General features: G+C 41.1%; 1 protein-coding gene across 8 annotated transcripts in view; it reads right to left on the bottom strand.

The window, feature by feature from the left end:
• Window positions 1-146: 146 nt before the first annotated feature.
• The window catches only part of LOC116713336 (transcription factor COE3), a 94,639-nt gene continuing 73,629 nt past the window's right edge, over window positions 147-21,156 (bottom strand). For 4 of the 8 annotated variants that reach the window (XM_032553469.1, XM_032553468.1, XM_032553470.1 and 1 more), the window contains 6 exons: window positions 14,545-14,633; window positions 7,030-7,095; window positions 6,687-6,858; window positions 3,983-4,168; window positions 3,361-3,528; window positions 147-2,140 (listed from right to left, as the gene is read on the bottom strand). In XM_032553469.1, coding sequence (XP_032409360.1) covers window positions 2,109-2,140; window positions 3,361-3,528; window positions 3,983-4,168; window positions 6,687-6,858; window positions 7,030-7,095; window positions 14,545-14,633 — 713 coding nt within the window. In that variant the 3' untranslated portion in view covers window positions 147-2,108. The remainder of the gene's footprint in view (window positions 2,141-3,360; window positions 3,529-3,982; window positions 4,169-6,686; window positions 6,859-7,029; window positions 7,096-14,544; window positions 14,634-21,156) is intronic. The other 4 variants (XM_032553472.1, XM_032553473.1, XM_032553474.1 and 1 more) reach the window with 2 other exon arrangements.

Here is a 21,156-nt window from a genome sequence, read left to right as displayed (position 1 = left end):
GAGGATAGAGCAGTTTTCATCTTTTTTATGGATGTTACACTTTTTCCACAGGTTCAAACAGTTATCTCCATAGCAATGTCTAAATACTACATCTTACAGATGAATCACAGGTTTTGTCTACTGTCTTTTCTCTTGGTTTTTTTTTTTTGTTGTTTTTTGTATTTGTTTGTTTCCTTGTTCCTGATTGTCAGTTTATCTGCCATCCAAACTGGGCTTAAAACTGAAGAAGTCCACAGTTGAGGGGCTATTATGTTTTTTTTACTGAAAATTTTAATAAAACATCACTTAGTCATTTCTGTTTCCATTCCAAATGCTGACATTTTTAAATTTTCTTCCCTGTAAACACATGTAAGCTATGTGGCAGAGTCTTAAGTGGTGAGTAAAAATGACTTCTATACATTCTACAAAACAGGAAAGGAAAAAAATACAACCACAAATGGAGTGTTTTTTTATCTCCAAGGTTGTCCCTCATGCACATTAGTCTCTATTGGATCTTAACAACTATCATATGGGTCACAAACAATTTATTTGACAATACAACCAACAAAGTTTTCTCCAAAATGGTCTGTATAGATAATTTAAAATCAATATAAAAATAAACAATGAAGTTTGACTTCCCTTTTAAAAAAAATGGACAGAGAGTCTCGACGGTGTAACACAAAAAGTTTCGAGGATACACATGAAATATATGCACATTGCATTTCATCAAATACAAAAAAGAAAAACAAATGAAGGCAACAGTTCTTGGCTGAATTATCTGTGCTGCATCACTATATTAAGGGCATGACGATTAATACATACATAATGAAAAGCAATATACAAAATTTCAGAGATAAATACATTATTTATAGTTGATATGTTACAAAATTTCCTTCAGTGAGCGCAAGTGTGTATTTGAACAGAAAAATGACAATGACCGACTATATTCCTACATTCTCAATGGGTTTTAATTTTTTTGTTTTTAAACATTTTTTTGTTGATCTAAAAGAACATGAAAAAGACAGATGTATAAATATTTAGCACAAGTTTGGCAATATCACAATAGTCTACAATTTTTTTAACCACATATAAAACACATAAGGGAGTTGGAGCCAAAAGGAGACTGCTCCTCATCAACAAGAAACAGATTTCACAGTAGCCTAGGAATGCATTAATATACAGTGCTAGCAAAAAAGTTGAAAAAACATGGCAAAACACACTTGCTTAAAAGGAAGCTCTAGACGTGGAAGTACATCATATTCATCAACAGAGTAGTGTTTTTGTACACATCAGTGTGCTTGTTGACGCGGAGGATTATTTTTTTTTTTTCACTTTTGAAGATGATTTCTAGCTACAATAAATTACAAAATTTAAGTTAAAATGCAGGAATGAAACATGATACAACATCACCCACCCATCACCCCCCCGCCCCCTGGCCCTCCCAAAAAAGAAATCCTGTTTTTACTTCATATTTATTGTACTTTTATGATCGGTTTTTGCTAAATTATATATTTCATATATTTTTCCAGTTGAAATTCAAACTGTCTTGGCCCCTGTGTAGTTTTCTCACACATAAAAATACAAAAGTCACATTATAAAGACGCACAACTGTTGTGAATCTATTAAAAGAGAGTTGAAACAAAAAAAAAAGAAAGAAAAAAAAACTGAGGCAAACAAGTTTGTTGGCAAATGGACTGTACATCAGTGTTTTTACTTTACAACCAGATGGTGAGTCCACAGAGTCCCTTCCAGTACTGAGAGTGGCTGTCCGAGGCTGAAGCTCAACTCGACAGGTATACAAAATAAATCCTTCATCATCCCGCGTCCTTTTCTCTTCAAAGGTTGATAAAATTGTGGGTTAGGGAGGGTAAAGAAAAATAAAATCCCACAGAAAAAAAAAAATAATAATATTGTTCTTGTTAAATCCTTTTTTCTGCAGGTTCTGAAAGTCATTGAAAAGGGGGGGAAAAAAATCTCTTTTTTTTTTTCTTTCTTCAGAACGAGCAGTTGACTATACATTACACCAGCATTTTGCAGTGTGCTTGGGAAGAAGAGGGGTACAGGGACAAGGGGGAGTGTCCTGTGAAGTGGTAGTGTGTCGACTGGTGCTCGAGATGACAAAAGTGCATTTACATTGGAGGGACAACCAGGCCGGACATGGCTGAGGGGGGGATAAAGAAAGAACAAGAGAGCAGATTAGTTGGATTGGCTACAGCAGATTTGGCTTTATTGATCTAAAAATTGATCAAAACTGAAAAAAAAAATAAATAAAAAATGAGTGCATGCATGTGTGCAGTGTGTGTGTCAGTGCGTGCTTGTTCGGAGTCCAGCCACCTGATGCTGCACAAGTGCGTGGATGTAAGCCTTTAAATGTGCCTGTTTGCGCATGTGCCTGCGAGTGTTTGCCGTGTCCACCGGCCCTCGTCGCCGTACGTTCCCCTAACCTCCCTCCTGCTCTGACATTTCAGCTCTCAGCACGCCGCTCCTGCTATGTGTGATATTTCTCCTGCCGTCGGGGTAATGGCAAACAGTGGCCCAGACTCCCAGGAGAGCCGGCTGTGGTGACGACGGAGCAACAACACGGTCATTTCCCACAATGCCGCAACTCGGCTCAGTCTCCCACTCGGATTCATTTCTGCGACTTCCTTCCTTTCTGCACCCCCTCCGTCTCTTTATCATCGACTCAAGTTTTGCCTTCACGTCATTATCCAATAGAGATTAGGCAAGATCAAAAGTAGCTCCCTGTTATTGCGCTAAGACCATCTGCTTTGGATATCATTAGCAACTGTAGCTCGCCCTAAGAGTTTATATATTCAGTATTTTCACATGTTTTAACAATTAGGCAACTAGTGAAGTGCTAGGATGATGTATTAGTGTATTGCTCGCAGTATATTTGTAGAGTCATGGTTGAAATGCTTTTAAGTTTGCCAGCGCAGATGATGGCAAGGCATTGCTCATTAATTTCTGCACAACATGTATTAATAAGTATGAACGTGTAGCAAGATGAACTTTAATTTCTCACTTCATTAAGCCCAATGTTATTAATCTTGGGGCACGCGCTACAGCTAAGCTTGTTTTCAATGCAATCATGTTGGTCATGACACACGCACAAAACCTAATAAACATAATTACTAAAACAATTCGCCGAAGGTCTTGTCCTGCGACATCGGAGCGGATCATTTGTATGTAAGGGCAACGAGGATGCATGTATGCATAAACATTTGCACTGTCACTTTCAGACCTGCGCTGTCTTGTTTGCGTGTGTGGGGGTGTGCAGGCGTGTGTGTGCATGCTCTCTGCAAGAGTGTGTGTCTGAATGTGAACTGAAAGGTGTAAATTGGCCTGTCAAAATGCATATATTTGTAATGATTAATCCCTCACCAAACCGGACAGAGGCCTGAGCAGCGGTATCTGACCAGTAGTCCGTAGGGAAGGGATGAGGGGGTGAGGGGGGCTCACCTTGCAGTCCGTTGCCGTTGGCGCTGGTGCAGGAGGGGGGTGGGGAGGCCTGGGGTCGGACCACAGGGGCGAAGGCGCTCTTTTGTTTAACTGCGGAGACGACAGGGAGGGCAAGGGAAGGAGGGAGGGCGAGAGTGAGAACGTGCTGTGAGTAGTGCTTGAGAGGGGAGAGGGCAGTTAAGGTAAGGCTGGGGTAGAGTTACTGTCAGGTAGGGAGGGGTTGGGGTGGGGGACACATGATCAGTACTCACAGGCCCCTATGATCAACATTTTGGTCCGGCTGAACAAATACAGGTGGTGTGTGGCGAAGTAAACCTAATATTTCCACAATTCTAAACCACATGTGTGCTCTCTAAAGTCCTTAAAACTAAACAAGCTTTTGTGAATGAAGACTCACATATTATCACCATCAACAATGCGCTCACCCCCCGCACCCCTTTCCTTTCAGAAACGCCTCGTAGAGGTGTGAATGAATGCAGGAGCTGGAATTAAATCAGCAGGAACTTAGTGCTACTACAGCATGCAAGAGTGGCAAGCTACTTACTTCCATATGGGGAGTTGGCAGAGGATCCGTTGAGGAACCCCGGGGAGCTTGGCACACCCAGGTTCATGCCGGCATTGCCGTAGCCGTTCATGCTGTTGCTGACTGTGTTGTAGCTCGACTGCTGTGGGGTGCTGCTGGAGATGTAGCCCCTGGGGGACACGCTGCTGGTGTTCCGGCTGTAGCCAACTGGATAACACAAATGGAAGAAGTACAAGGACATTCATTCATTTCTTTCTTTCCGAGGCATTGTCCGGTGATTGAAAGTATATGGCAGTGGAAATGAACTGGTACAGTCAAAGATCTTTATTAGCAACGTAGCGAGAAATATGATGTTTCCATGATCAGATAGCTCTTTTATCAAGACGCTAACAAAGCTTCACTGACAAATCCTCTGTTACTGAATGAAGAATGTAAACGATACAATGACTTTAGAGTGTCAAAAGAGAGGCAGGAAGCTGAAACAACACATTTCTATTATCTTTCCAGAATTTACATAATATTCAGTATGCAAAGTTGCTAAAAAGATTCACTGAGAAATCTGTTGATGACTTATTCAAAGATTTTTTTTTTCCATGTCAGTGCACAAGTCATACAGCAGCACTCCCAAATGTGGACGCTATTACTGAGTGAAGTACAGCCAAAACTCTCTATTTTCAGGGGCAGTGAGTTTATTAAAAAGGAATTCAGATTAGGTCCATAGTAGTAAGATGCTACAAGAAATCAGTTTTTCAACCGATGTTGAGACATTTCTGCAATTTATTTAAAGCTGCAGTAGATAACTTTTATTACAAAAAGATTGTATTTATTTTATTTTGTGGCAGCTTAGAGTGAGACATAATCAGTGAAAAAAGTCAAGTTCCTCTGCCTCCTCCCTGTGGTTTGACTGCTATTTGCACAAATACACCAATCCTGATCGGAAGCAACCAATCAGAGCCAGGAGGAGGGGCTTAGATCCTCCTTGATTGACCGATCAGTAAATCTTGCTCTCTGCTGAAATACAGCTCCTTTCCCAAAGCATAGTCTGTTGTGAATGTGCCTGCTAGTAACAACTGTAGATAATCAGTCTTCCTGTAGCAGTAAGTTGTTTGCCCACCATTACCAAAGCTGCAGCAAACTGCCAATCTTGAGCAGTGCGTACACAAGATTGATTGACAGCACTAAGACCCTCCTCCTAGCTCTGCCTGGTAGTTTCTGTTCGGAAGTGGTATAAATCTGCAGATGGCAATAGGACCACAGGATTTTTTTTTTCACAGACTGTTTCAAATTATATTTTCAGGACATAGTGGCAACTTTAACAAATATGTTAAAAAAAATTAAAATGAAATTTATCTACTGCAGCTTTAAGCTGTGATAGAGCAAGACTTTCAGGGGCTAATAAGAAGTCTGAACGTTAAGCAAAGTTGAACTGTTTTATCCTTTTAAGCGTTCAGCCTCTGTATCTGATGGAGCATGCTGGAGTTGAAAATGTCATCTACATTCTCCACAGGGAATACACACATAGATGGCTGTTTTAATAATCCTAGTCTTGCTAATCCTGTTGATAGCCAATATAAGATGCTGAAGACAGCTTAAAAGGGGAGCTGCATAATATTTTCTTTGTTTTAAATTAGCTGTAAAACTGTTTTACAGACACTGTCTCGCACACACAGGGCATGACTTCATGTCTGTTCTGAATATAAATAATTATTAATCACTCACACTGGTGAGAAGACTAGACAAAAGTATTTTGGGTGCTGTTCATGTCATATCAATAATGTCAGAATTATATATCTGTATAATGTACAACAAAATCATAGTTGGCTAAAATTAGTTCTGGCATGTTAAAGCCTTATGAAAAACAGAATCAGCCAAATTCATCTCTGTTTTCTTTATAAAGACATATTGCAAGTTCCACATTCAAATGGAGGTATTATGTAAAATTTAGTTAATTTTTAGCTTTATATCATGTTTGAAAACATACCTGGAGTTTTGCTTTGATTCTTTCATGCACCCCTGCCAGCCATTCAGGTTGCCTAAAATGCTTGCTCATTCAAAGCACCGCCTATTTACACAAAGCTCCTCCTTGGAGCCGCAGTATCCAGCCGAGCTTCCTCTTCACAGAGCAACCCTCACCCACCAAGCCTTCCCCACTGCGCTCCACCACACTGGCGGCAGCAACAATTATCAAACATCTGGTGGAAGTTGGGTATGGCTGAGCTCATCATATGAACTACTTCTCAGTCCAATGCTCATATGAATGGTTATAAATGGCACAACTGAAAGGCATTGTTGTGATAACGTGCTGAAGGCGGCATGTCGGGAAGAATTTGAGCTTCTTAAAGAGACTGAGGCTCAAATTCAAGGTATCAAATTAGAAAGTCAGATTTCTTTTAAGCTATGTTTGATATATACAGGACTTTTTTAAATAACAACTGAAGGTAACATAATTAATTGATTGTGCTATGAAATGTTGCTATGTGCCTGGGAAATACGTAATACCCCTCCTTACAAAAAATGATAGAAGACTCGCGGACTGGATTAATACCTTTTTTCGTATTAGGCCATTTTTTATTAGTTATTTTTATTTGAAGGCGACAAAAGGGAGAACATATTTGCCATATTCTTGTAAGTCCCTGGGTATTCCTCTTAGAAGCACCTGCAATCCTTCTGCAACCCCCTTTTGAGCACCTCTAAGTTATGGAGCTAACCCCCCCAAATCACACACCTTGGTCATTCCCTTGTGACTCTGACACGTTGACTGCTAGCTGGCTGCTGAAGGAGTTGACTCCCATCATGCCGTGGGAGGCTGTGTTGGCGAGAGAGGGAATCTGGTTGTGGTTGCGGGGAACGCTGTATAGGGCTTCTGCGATGTCAGCTGCCCTCTTCAGAATGATCTCCTGAGAGGCAAAAAAAGAAGGCAAAGGATTTTTTTAATGCATAATACATGGCTGTTGAGTTGACTCGCGGCACTATATTCCTTCAGATATAGTCCTGAATATGGGCCTTAATTATGTCATCAAAAATTCTTTATGTGTAAATCAGACACACTGAGAGGATTTTTGAGGTACCTGATTATTGTGGGGCATCCCGTACAGGGCTTCGACGAGATCAGCCGCTCTCTTCAGTAACACCTCCTGATTAGGGAAACAGGGAAAGGAAATAAATACAACTCCCACAACAGAGTTTTCTTTAGCCTGAGGCCTCTGTCAAACCAAAGAGAAGACCCCTGCTTTTGGGAAGATTTTTGCAGTGATTAACATGTTTCTACAGGCAACAGGTTATGCAAGTCAAAACAGTCCAGTTTTATGTCTCTTATCCCTTAAATAATAGCGTAAAATGTTTGTTTTAGCGTCCAGCTCAAATTAAATAATAACGCCAGTATTCAGTGGGCCCAAATAGTGGGAAAGTGGTTCAAGGAGCATCGAAGCACCAGGCTTTTAGGTCCTTAGGCCCTCTGAAAATGTTTGATGGACTTGAAAACATGTTACAAAGGAGCCTAACCATCCCATCAATACACATCTCAAAAAAAGGGATTGCAATTAGTTTGAAACACCAAAAACAAAGGCATCAGACGATGTCATGGCAATCCAACAAAATATACACCACTATTAGTTTTGTCATTACTTTTGAGGGGGAAGCAGGGAGGTGTGTCGTCACTGTACATGCAGAATAAGAATGACACGCGGAGAGCCAAACAACAGTGCTAAAAAGTGCTATGAAATGTTTACATAAATAAGAGCCACCTAGATTTAAGAGGCACCGGAGGTAAATTTATACAGCACTACCATTTTGCTCCTTCCAACCATGCAGAGCAGTGAATAATGTTCCCTATCTTAATTAAACTGGCATAGTCCTTTAAAAACAACACCTCACCCCTGATTCCGGGCTTCACGTTTGCTCCGGAGTTCAGTGCCGAGTCCCCTCTCTTCAGAACAATAAAGTGAATTAGCTCTGGGTTAATCTAGTTCTGTTGTAATGACATTAAGGAATTTTTCAATTAACCTCTTTGACTGGCTGTTGCAAAGGACTTCACAAATGACTTCCCATCCAGCAAGAGCTGGGTGCTCGTGCCTTGGGGACACGGATGCTCAGGATGTGGTCTTATCCATGTCTGCATGCTTGCCCCCGCTTGACAATGCGGATTAGCTGTGTTGCTTTGGCTCTTAACGGTGAAAATGAGTTGGCCCCGGATCCCGCACCCCCCACCCCCCATTCACCCCCACCCAGTCAACCACACACACACACTCTGTTTTGGGCTTTCGGCTAGGTGGGGTTTGGCCCATTTGTGTGTCCTTATCGGCTCTTTGAATTCAGCACTTACAATTAAATCCCTCTCCAGAAACCAGACTGCTCTCTTTGTTTTCCATAATACAGAAGGCAGTTTGCTGTATGAAAACCCTCTCCTCCTCTTAAGAGTGCATTTAATCTGACAAAGGCAAGTTGCAGTCATGGCTGTTGTGTGTGTGTGTTTTTAAAATGCTCTCTTGTTGTCACCTGCTGTAGAGCAGAGATTTGTCGACTGTGCTGTTAGAACTCCGGTTAAAAGCAATGCAAATCTGTCACTAGAAACATCTCAGATGGTGCTTGTTTTCTTCCCACATTCACTGTGTTTTCTTTTGCAGGCCTCGGTAATTTGTCTGAAGTGTTCCATCACTTGGCAATGGCAGTGTGGGATTAAGACGGCAGCTGCCGTAAATGAATGTAAACACAGCCTTCGCGCCTTCAAACAGCGGCCTCCAAGACTTGGCCTGCGTCTCCGAGGCACGGCGTATGCAGTGTGTGTACGCAGCGTGTGTAAGGGGGCCCCCCTTTCATCCTAAGGAGCATAGCTAGCCACCGTCCTTGATTTATCAAGATGAATCGCTGTAGGAGCCACTTGCAGCGTGTGCCATGCTCTCTTATAGAAACATATCGCTTAATCCACCCCAAGTTACCGGATGGGTGGCTCTTAGAATGGGCATTTACCTCTGAAATTGGTGTGTATGCTCAACGTTGCATGCATCTAGTTTGCATACAAATAAAGAATTATGGTTGTCGTGAAGCAGGTAGACTAAATGAGAGTACCAGCTGTCTTGATGTGTTCTCATCAGGCAGAACAGATTTTTCTCTCTCTTGCTGAGTGAGATAAAGTGGTTTCCTTTCTTTTTGTCTGCAGTTAATAATTACCAATAATCTATTCTATCATATTTCAAGATCTCCTACATGGCTCTCAATTTTAAACAACAATTAAAGCAATTAAGACTGTCGCATTCGGAAGCCATGTTTCATTCTCCGCGAAACGTCCTCTCCCTCCTTGTCCATATGGTACTTTGCAGCAGTGACATAAGGACAGCTTGGGAAAAAAAAGAGGAGGGGAGAAAACGATATTGCCTCTCATCCTTAATCTGTCGTTTACCGCGTGGTGTCTTAACTAACCAAGCTGACTCGCTGGGGCTATGCTTAAGTGGCAACCTAGTCATATCGGCGGATGATGAGAAGTGCTGCACCCAATCAAGGAAGGAAGTTTGTTTTCTTCTGACGAGACGCCTTCATGCGCATCAGCTCATGCTGTGAATACGATTAGCACGGAATAGCGTTCTGAGGGCATTTCCATGTAAATCTCAAATGCTGCTCCGGCATAAGTGTAATTGGCTTTCTTGTCATGGAGACATATCTGAACACACCATGTTAAATTGAAACAATTAACAGCTTCGAATGATTTCTGCTGTTCTGTGACAAATGCGTGACTGATTTCGGCTATTGTTTGGGACTGTTCTGCATAAAAGGTCCCGTGCTCTGCTAACAAACGCTCCGATGACTGATCACCTAAGATTTAAAAGCCGGTTCGTGTTATTGCCGAGGCATAAAATTGAGGGGAAGAAATCCAAAATGACGTCTTATAAAAAAAAAATAAAAATCTAACAATAAGGAGTCTTCAAGCACTAGATTAACATGGATGTTGTATTTATATTATCACAGTTAATAAAAGAGGGCCTAGGTTATGTAGCTTGGAGTGCTAATGCCATTATAAAACTGTAAGGCAATTACTCTGTTAGCTCTAGCCTGAGGTAATGAATGCATTTAGAAGCATAGGGCCATTAGATGAAGGTACTTCAAAGAGCACAGGAAGAGAGATTCATTTAAATACATGGGTAATTGCTTGACATGAACACATTTGTAATATTTTCTCCTTGTGGATTACACAAAGAATTGGAAAAGAATGGGCTTATACTCATTTTGGGGGGTGGGGGGAACAAAAAGAATCCAAAGCAATCAGCTTAATAATAAAACAATATTGAGTTTCCACTTTTAATTTTATAATGAATCTAATTTGTTGCAGAGGAGAGAAATTGAGTGTGATATAATGTGATATTCAGTCTATTTGTCCATTACTGCCAGAGGGCACAAAATGGTATTATAAATTGTCTTTTTTATATTATGAATAGAAAATTGTTTTATAACAAGATCTTAAAAAGGAGGGTGAATTCTAAAGTCTCTCTTCACTTAACGCCATGCCCGCAAACCAATCTCCTTTCTCATCACTTGACTGCTCACACTTATTACTTTCATATTCACCCTGGACTTTGCATTGAATTTTTATATCTCCTCTCCTCCCACAGGGTCAGGCTGTCATCTGCGATGTTGTCTTAGAATTACGAGGTAAACTTCAATCAGAGGCAGCTTCCCCCCTTTTTTTCTCTGTGTAGCAACAATATTAGCGTGCATCCCTTGCTATCCATGAGCACTCCCATATTGGCTTTCTGTCTCCTTACAATTACCACGTGTCTTACTGGTCCCAGGGAGAAGGCTGGTGGAAATCAATAGCGCAGTAATATTATCAACTGGAGGGTGAAGTCATGGGAGGGAGGGAACGGAGGAGACGGGGGTGGGGGGGTCTTGGGTAGAGGTGGTGAGTGGGCTTGGTGTCGATTTGCCTTTCTGCTAATGCACACCGTGCCGTCCTCCAGCTTTATCTTCTTTTTATAGAGTCTCTCTGCCTCACCTGCACCCTGTAATGGCTGTTCTCTATATTCTGTTTCTGCTCTCATTCCGAATGTGCACGGCAGCCTCGGCCCGCCGCAGGCTTGTTTTATTGGGAATGTGCTTTTGACCCCGAGAGCTGACCCTGAGATGGCAAGCTTAACAATGACGAATCACTTCGTGGGATCATTTACATGCCCCCTGAACCCCATATTTGGGTCCATTAGAGAGCAAATCAAATATTTATGTTGTTTATTGGGAGTGCAGGGTTTCATCTCACTCTCTGATTGTTTCATGCAAAGGCCGGGAGACCGTGCTATATTAAGTATACGCTCACCCAGGAAACTAATCTCGGTCTCAGTGTCAAAATCTGTCCCACAACCAGCCATGCTTTGTATTCAAGGTTTCTTTGTAATAAAGCCATGTTACCATGTAACATTGTGTCTCTGGTTGCAGAAAAGATGTGGACTTGGTTTATATACAGTGGCTCTCAAAAGTGTACACAGCTCTGTTAAAATGTGAAAAAGTTTTGATGATAAAACAATGTCACCACGACAAATTTTCACCACATAGAATTGAAGTAAAATGCCAAGATATCTGTCTTCAAATTAAAATAAAAAAAGTGCAATAACCTTCTTGCTTAGGTGTTCACAACCTTAACCTAATACTTGATGTTAAAAGGCCTTTTGATTTAATTGAAGAATAAAATTTTTTTGGACATCTTATACTAATTAAAGTGATTCTGAAGTTCAGCTACCCTAATAGGATTTTTATTGCACTTCCATTTGCATCTTTTGGTTTGCTGAGAAGTTAAGGATTTCGTATTTTAAAATTATCAGTCATAACAAAAACACAAAAAAATTATTATGCATGCACCAGGGCAAATGGAAGACAGTCATCAGTAATTTAAATAAAGAAACCGCAGGAACTTATTCCAAGCATTTTGTGTTCTATATTTGACAAAAAATATCCTACATCTCCAATAATCTTCAAATATCTTTACTAAAGATTTGGGCTGCAAGAAGAGTCACCTTTTATGTCAAATAAAATTTGTTGTGGTCAGATGAAACCAAAGTTGAACTTTGGGCCACAATTCTAAAGGCTACGTTTGACTCAAAGACAACACCCACCACCAAAAGAACACCTTAACCAACGCACTGAAACATGGTGGCTTCAGTTGGAATTGTGTTTTTTCTCTTTTCAAAGTGGAAGGAAATATATCAAATACTAGTCAGCTTTATTATAAAACATCAAGATGAAGTGGGAATTAATTTGTCAACATTACCAGAAGTCCAAGCATACTGAACATTAATTAGCATTAATTGAACAGCATACTGTTCAATTAATAAAACAATAGTTTTGTGAGAAAAAAATTTTAAGTTTTGGACTGACCAAGCTAAAAATCGCTAAACAAATCTAACATAAAATCTGTGGGTCCATCTAAAGATGGCCATGTGCAATAGTAGTCTGACAGATTTGGATAACTTTCATGTAACATGCTGATATATTCTAACTTAATATATCAGTATGCCACATGCTGATATATTAAGCATGTGACTTAATATATCAGTTTTCAGACTGAAACTGAATCAGTTTGAAACCGATTAAGTTTTCTAAAACTGCATCAAAACATGTTTTAAGAAGGTATTGGTTTTAAAATGTCCACACTTATGCAGTCGAGTCATTGCAGCATTTTCTTTTTACTCTAAGCGATTTTAGTGCAGATATATTTAACATAATATGTGTAAAAATATTTTGAAATTATTTATCATGGTTTAATTTTAACAGAGGGTGAAAACTTTTGAAAACCCTGTAAAACTCAAACAGTCTTGCCAGCGGAGATAGAGTTGTAGATATGAAAGGTAAGTGAACTTCACCTTTTGGTCAACGTTTACACCTGAAATTAGAGCAACATTTCATGTCGAGGTGTAGCTTCCTGTCTCCACAGGGACCAGGTCTAATTGAAACACTTCATATACTGAGCCAAAGACTAGCTGTGAAGTTCCATTTCTCCAGGTTGCCTTGGTCAAACATCACACTCTGTTCTTTATTAAATTGTCTGTTGGACATTAATAATTTTGTTGTGTTGCTTGCTGGGATATGATAGATAAGGTCTTTAAAGGTTCTACAGTATTATTAAAACTCTGAGGTGGTCCCCGCATTATAGCGTGCCGAGGGGTCCTGAATTGACTAATCAGTCATATTATTACTTTTGACACATTTGGAGCATTGGTCATCAAAATGGTTACTAGCGGGGTGGCAATTAGAGAAAACACACAGGTTCTATCAGTGGGAAACTAAGAGGGAAAGAATCAAAGGAATCAAAAGGACTGTGCAGAAGAGCATTTATGAAAAAAAAACAACAGACATTTGAACACCTCAGTTTTAATGCTAATTCTCAGTTCTTTCTTTCAGTTTGCCCTATTGATGTGTCATGCCAAACTGATGTGACTTTCAACTTAAAGATAAAAAACAAAGCATTATAAAAGCCAGAGCATAATAACATGCAGTCTTTGTCTATTAGCTGCAGCAAGACTAGAAAGGTTTACGGCACAGGGTTCTGTAAACAAAAGATTAAACCAAATCGAGCCGCAGAAAATGAAAGGAAAACATGAGTGGGGTAATGAGGGTGCAGGCGTCGTTTCTGACCAGATTACCATCTCCACAGACTACTGGAGAGGAAAACGCCTGATTGAGCTATTTTACCACACAGAGAGTTTACGCCTCTCTCCCCACACACAAAAAAAACCCAATACCATTACCACGCTGGTTGGAGGGTGAGCCACATATGTGGAGTAAAAGCTGTTAGAGCTCTGGGTCGCAGTGCTCTGCGTTGATGGGAATGTTGTTTAGTTTATTTGTCACAGAGTATTAGCAAGATATTAAATGGATGGTTCAGGATTTTTGAAGGGAGGTTCTGTTAAAAGATTATAGGCAGTAAATGTCTTACTTCATGGGGATAATTCTCTTGGAGTCTTCATTTAGTGTAAATCCAGATTAGTTGACCCTGGAGATTGAAGCTAGTGGCCAAGAATAAAGTTTACTTGTAGGGTCTTAACACAACGTCAGTCCAAAAAACGTTGCCGCTGTTTAAGCAAATGCTATTTTATCGACCTGCATTGCATTAGTGTGTGCAACATCAATATGGAAAATTGGACAGCAATAAAATGATTTTACTGTATAGGATATATGCTCTGCATTGGATGAGGCCTTTTTGTATCCAGTTTGCATGTTCTCCCCTTACATGTGTGGGTAATGTCCAGACTACTGATGCTTCCTTCCACTGTACTCCACGCACATTCACTTTGTCTATAGTTTTTTGTTTCTTTTTGCCTTGTGATGAACCGGTGGCTTGTAAAGAGTGTACCCTGGCTTTTGCCCAATGACCGCTGGAGCACTAGTTCCCCAACGAGCTTCCAAGGACAGTCACCGATACACAATGGACGATGGCCCCTCTTGGACTAGCCAATTAGCACCAACAAACTAATCTGGATTTATATTAAATAACAATGTCATGAGAGTTATCTGCTATGGTTAAGATATAAACTGTTCCTTCAGAACCTGAGGAGCTCTGTGTCATTACCACCCTACGTTTCTCTGCTCGGGAAGGACAATGTACTGACCTTTGGTAATCTCTCAGGATCGCCAGGGTGTCTGGGGATGACCTTCTGCAGCCTCTGGAAACCGTAGTCGATGGTGGGCTCATTGAGAGCTAGAAGAGAGAAAAGGGAAGATAAAGATTAGACCCATTTGAGGGCTAATTTTGCCAGAGATATGAGGGAACTAATTGAAAAATTTGTGATGGTTTACAGTACAGTAATTTCAGAATGCCTAATTAAAAAAAAAAAAAAAACTCAAGGGTGAGACAATGTTTTATGAAACATCATCAGCTATGGTGGGGGTCTGGGGGGGTTCCTTTTGACACTTGTGTCACCAAGTGCTATTTCATTAGCAGCCATGATGACCTACATCAGTCTAAGAATCATTTAGAGGGATCCGCCCCCTTTTTATCTGCTTGGGAATATTGACTACAGTAAACTACATAGCGGGGGTCTTTTAATCTAACAGAGCTATAATAATCTGTGAAAGACTGTCCACTCATTGATCTAGTGTAAGTTGCTGTCATTTCACCCTTCTGCACCAACTGTACTGCAACACTGGGCCCTTGAAAAACGGTGGCAGATCCCATGGAGCCATTAATCTCTCCCACCCCTCAAACAGTAATCTGGGGCATATTGGGCGATGAATCAGAGGCACAAAGTAAATGAATCATAACCCAGACTTTGGTGAGAGCCGGGCGTTTTATGTCTGACAGTCCTAATGGGTAATTGAAGGTTTCCTTACAGCTCCGCCTGATTCTAAACAATCATGTGTACACTCAGAGAGAGGCAGAGGGGAGGAGGGTTAGGAAGGAGGAGAGCAGTGCAAAAGGGGAAAGAATGGCTTAATAGAGAACATCACTTCTCAATGTAGATATCATTTTCAGGAGAGTAACTCCACCGAGCAAGGCGCTTCATAAATCAATGGCTTTCTATGGAGACTAATAAGAGCTGCCTGCCTCTATTCATTGTTCAGCCTGTAATTTCGCCCATCACTCATTACTCAGCATGTAATTTCAGCATTAACACCACACAGCTCGCTGAACCTGCTGAATGTATAAGCAAGTGAACACAACCCCCAACAATTTCACGAAAACACACACACACACCCCCACACCCCAGTTTGTGTTCCTATTCTCATTGGGACATGGCACTGACTTTTATTCATTTGAGTAATTTCACTTGTACTTATCCATGACCATCACCAGTACTTTGACCCGAACTCTGAAACCAGAAATTAAGTTCTACCCGATTAGGACTGGGCGTTGGTCCATACAAAGCCTGCTACTCTTTATTAGGTATCTGCTTTTGTAGGAAAAGGTCTTAAACAAGTGTTCTCAAGCGCAAAGAGTCATGGACAGTAACACAAAGGTCATGACCTAAGTACCATTTAGTTAGGTTACCCCTACCACTATCTACTGCCTTATTTGTTTGCAATTAATTATGGTACTGGGTAAAAATTACCACTGGAAACAGTACACTTCTTCAGTGACATTGATATATTATCAGCTTTGATCTATTTTTCTGTCTGCACACGTGACCAAATATGCACTTATGTGTTATGATGTAAACGGTAATCAGTTCTGCAGTGGAAATTCCTTTTATGCTCCATTCTTCAATTTAGCATGTACAACTTGAAAATAGTTTAAAATAAACACATTAAGCATAATAATCTTAAAATAGAAAAAATATCTTGCATACACTGATGATTAGTACATTCTTTATTTTCATTGTAACAACCTGTGTCTAACTTTTCTTTTACTTTGCCTAAAATATTCTTGAATATTATATTAATAAACACATTGTTTTACATCCAACTGCACAATTATTGGTGGGTGTGATGGTGAATTATTTAAATGTTTAGCAGTGATTCTAAACATACTATAGTGGGCCATTTAAGACTTGACAACATTGGTGCTTTTGTGCCATTAAAAATATGTAAACAGAGTAAAAATTTGCTTACTTTTTTTTTTTACCCCTTTTGTTATAAAGTGTGGTTCTGTTTTCAAGGGCTAAAAATTCATTCTACTTTGCTGTCTCTATACAACACAGAACCAATTTGGACGCTATGCCCCTCAGTAATGTGGGGTCAAGAACTTAGATTTAGGTTTATGGGTTGAAATGGAACTCAGGGCTTCATTTCAATGCCAACGTTTGACATAGACACTAATTTCCTATTCATTCCAACTTGTTCTTGCAACTGAACACATGCAGCAGTTGTGCTAAATGCTGAATACAGTAATTGCCAGCTCAAGCATGGTCAAACAGCAATTATGTACTCAAGCATGGACAATGTGGGGGCTCTAATCGATAGCACAGATCCAGCTTACAAATACAGTGGTATTCAACCCGGCAGTGCAGACACACCTGAATAAACCCCCCGCCACAGCTACATACACTGCTGGAAATCTGATTTGACATGTCATCATGTGTCGCAAAACGACAAAGGTCTGCTTCGGAATGTAGGGGGAGAAGCCATCTTCTCCTTAATAAAGGATTGATCTGCCATATTGATCTTACATGACAAGGCTGTAGTGAGGAATTTGCCCCCTTTTCTTTTGTTATTTCCACTCCCCTCCTTATCTTATGCACTCTGGCAGACTCGTGCAGGCGTGTATGTGCACACATGCAAGCGTGTGAACGCCCGTGCCCCGCTTGGAAAACGCGTATGTGCTCGACGGCCCTGCCAGACCCCGCTGCTCAGTGTGATGTAAATTGTGTATGTGTAAAAAGCACTCCATAATCAGGCCATCCATCATCAGAGGCTGTCAGTGGGCTCTCTCAGGGTGATACATCACGCTCTCCTGTCCTCTGCCTCAGCTGGGGCCTGCAGAACCCGCCAGGCATGCTGGGAACTCGGCCGGACAGATGTAAAGTACAGAACGAGACGGAGAACGGGAGAGGTGGACTTTTTGACATGTCTTTCCAATGATAATGATGCCCTACTGTAAATGCCGGCCTCAGAACTGCAATGAATGTGATTTGGAGGACTCAGTTGGCATCACGCTCTGGTGACAGACCAAAAAAAAAAAAAAAAAGATATATTAAAACTTGTCTCAGTTGGTGTCAGAACTCGGTTCAGTCTCAGTTCCAGCACAAGGCATGATCTCCCCATGCCGGCATGTCGCCGTCTCATCTATCATGGAGATGATCTTTGTAACAACCCTGGCGTAATGAAATTGGTGACACAGACCGCCATCTGCTATTGATTTCATGCAAATGCTTTTGACAGCTGATGGAGACTTGCATTAGCGCTAAACGGTGCTGTCAGTTGATGAGTTGACAGTTTTGTAGTCATAGCGTGTAACACCGGCGCAGACAGACACAGACAATGTCAATAATACTGTAAGAGCTGCTGATGATATATACTGAGCACTTATGTTCAATCTGGACAATAAATGTGCAGTCGCTGCACTGCTCCGCAGATTTTCTTTTTCCTCCATGCGAAGATTTCCTTTCATCCGCTGAGCTTTTACAAGAATCATTGGGACCACTCTCCTTACATTTCCCTGCATTGATGTTCACGTTTCCACACTTTTACCCTCTTCACCTCCCAGGTCTACAACACCTCGTCATGTACTTCTTCTTAGTCATAAACTTTGCGCTGCAATAAAGTGGTGCGATGATCCAGAGCCAAAATTTGTTTAGTCCTCCTTGACCTTCCAATGATAAACAGTGAAAGCGGTATTACACTCCCTCACCCCCTTCACCCATTCTTACCCCTTCTGTAAGACTTCTGAGTCGCTTCGAGGAAACACGAAACCATCCACACACATCCCATAAATCCTGCGCTGGGTGGGGAGTCTAGCCGAAGGGAGGCGGAGGGACAGAGAGAACTATGGGAGGTATGATAGGGGAGGGTGGGTGTCGGGGAGCGGGAGAGGTGGGGGTCACTGGCACGTTCCAGTCACGCCCGCTTCCCGGCCCGCGGCCAATCAATACCACTTTCCTGTTTTAGAGGCGGGTAATTATGAGGTGGAGAGATTGTGTGACCTCTCACCCCTGCTGCATTACTCGCCTGATATTAAGATAAATTGCCTGATTTTGGGTAAACATATGCTGCAATTCAAACTGTCAGCACTGGTTTGCTCAGGGATAATTTGTATTGATCTCCTGGCTTCTTCCCCATTTTGCTTACTGACCTCATGGATAATTAGAGAAAAAGAGACACGGGGAGGTAAGGCAGGGCTTGCATTTGAATACTTTGCCGGAGAGATGAAGAGCGCGCAGCGAGGGGGAGGAGGGAACATTAGACACTAATAGAATTTTCATTTTCTCTCATTTTCTGCACAGATTTCGACAGGTTGCGTGTTTTGTTCAATTATACTCCTTATATCTGTTCACCCTGGCTGGATCAGAGATGCTTCGTGTTTTAATTTCCAGGATGATAGAAATTTTCCTAACTGAATGTGACAGCAAATATGTTTCAAATTTAACAGCTGATAACTTAAAGAATTATGGCCACATGCGAGCAGAATTAGCATGGTAAGTGGCAAAATGCGCAGACATACTGTGGACCGTCTTGAAGATTGGGAAGTAGAATATTTTTTTATGACTATTTCAGCAATTCTCTCAAGAGACCGAATGATCGTGTTTCAGAATATGAAGAAATGGAATGCTTGACTCCTTGTGCAGCTGCGACCGTATCATTTCCTCCTTTTGAGCAGGCCCGCATGCGCACTGGCAGCCGTGGCAGGCCTTCAGTTGAATTCCTCCTTTCCTGGAATGCACGCTTCCCAATCTTATTTCGATCTGACGCCTCAATCTTTCCCCCCTTTTCCCTTCATTTTCTGCGAGAGGTCCTTCAGCAGCCTCGGTCACCGGCACTTTACTTAAAATGTAGAGTGGATCGCTTGTACATGCCGTATGAGTGTGGTCTGCTGCTCACTTCTTCGTGTTCTCTGGAAATGGGACATGAGTAACCGCTCTGAGGGAACAGAGGAACATGGCCGATGCTGGCAGCCAGAAGTGCTTACATGGCAATACGGCAATGTGTGCCCTCAATCTATATGAAAGTGGAGTGAACACGTGTATTGACTTACAGTATCAGGGTATAAACATAGGGAAATGTTTGAGCAAAGCAGTAAATTCAAGGGAAATTGTTCCTTGTTAAGTCTACGAGCCTGAATGGAAGCCTGCACATAGTACTAGCATTCCTGCCAGCCATTACAGCTTATTACGATAACTCTATCTTTCCAGGAGATAAAAAACCTAGCCTTGTTGCCATTTGCCAGCTATTACTTTCGCTAATTATACTTAACTGCTTCGAGCTTATCTCCACTCCTCCTACACCATTGAGCAGTTTTTTTCTTTCCCCCCTTAACACAAATTAGAGGTGGAGTGGGAGTTGGAAAGGGGGAGACAGATAAACAGCACAAGCAAGAAGTTCATTCAAGTGTTATTGCATTTGTGACTTGTCAAACTGAAGCCCTTCAGGCACCTGTAGTCTGTTACGCGAATGCAGATCTATCATCACGCAGAATGACCTCTTCCAGCTGAAATTCACCACTCTACAGGAATTACTTGGTGTCTTGTGGTATTCATAGCCCTTGAGAATTTTCTCAGTTCATCATGTTACAGCCAAAAAAAAATTATGTATTTTATTAAGACTTAATGTAACAGACCAACACAGAGTAGTGCATGAAATAGAAAGAAAATGTATAGAAATATAGTTTTTTCAAATAAAACTGAAATCTCAAAAGTTACGTGAGATTTCAGTTTTCTTCTGATACTCTAAAATAAAATCCAATCCTCCCCTTAAAAGGTCACTTAATCCAATTAATTAATGTAATTTAATCTTGCTGTCCTGTGAGTGCCTCAAAGGTTTGTTTGAGAACATCAGTGAGCAAACAGCATTAGGAACAGCAATGAACTCAACTGACAGGTCAAGGATGAAGTTGTTAAAAATTAGTGTTAGGTCAGGAAGTCTATGGTGCTACTGCAAAATTACCAAGATGTGGCAAGAGTCCCACTGTAACTGGACGAGCTGCAAAGATACACTGCTCAGGTGGGGGGAATCTGTTGAAAGGAAAACTATTTGTTTTTTCTTGCCACTCTTTATGGAAAAGTGGTGAGAGGGAAGTCAAGTCCCATTTGCATTTTGCTTCAAGAAACCGTATAGAAAAAGTTGCTCATGTAAGATGAGACTAAAATGTAACTGGATGCAAAACTAACAGCAGATCGCCCTGGACACACTATACCCACAAAGAACCAGGAAAAAGAGTGGTGGCAGCTTCATCCTGTGGATGTGCTATTCTTCAGCAGCAGAAGCTGATCATAGCTAATAGGGAAATGGATGAAGATAAATACAGAGCATTCTTGGAGAAAAGCCTATTTGAGGCCAAATGTTACACATACGGCAATAAAACGTAGCTTAAACCAAATCAGGTCCATGTGTTCGAATGACCTAGATATGAACCAATTGAGATTCTGTTGTAAGATTTGAAAATACTCTGTTTTTGGCTGTAACATGATAACACGGGAAAACATTTCAGGTCTGAATACTATTGCAAAGCACTGCAGAAAGGGTGAATAACTTTCCATGGTTACTTCAAGGAATTAAAATTGAATGCTGTGCATAGAGGGAAGGTAAAGAAATCAGAAGTCATGCTGCTGCTCCTCAGAATAGATAAGTTC

The sequence above is a fragment of the Xiphophorus hellerii genome, chromosome 22 (genome assembly GCF_003331165.1).
Source record: "Xiphophorus hellerii strain 12219 chromosome 22, Xiphophorus_hellerii-4.1, whole genome shotgun sequence".
Lineage (NCBI taxonomy): Eukaryota > Metazoa > Chordata > Actinopteri > Cyprinodontiformes > Poeciliidae > Xiphophorus > Xiphophorus hellerii.
This window is presented reverse-complemented; position numbering and strand designations above follow the sequence as displayed.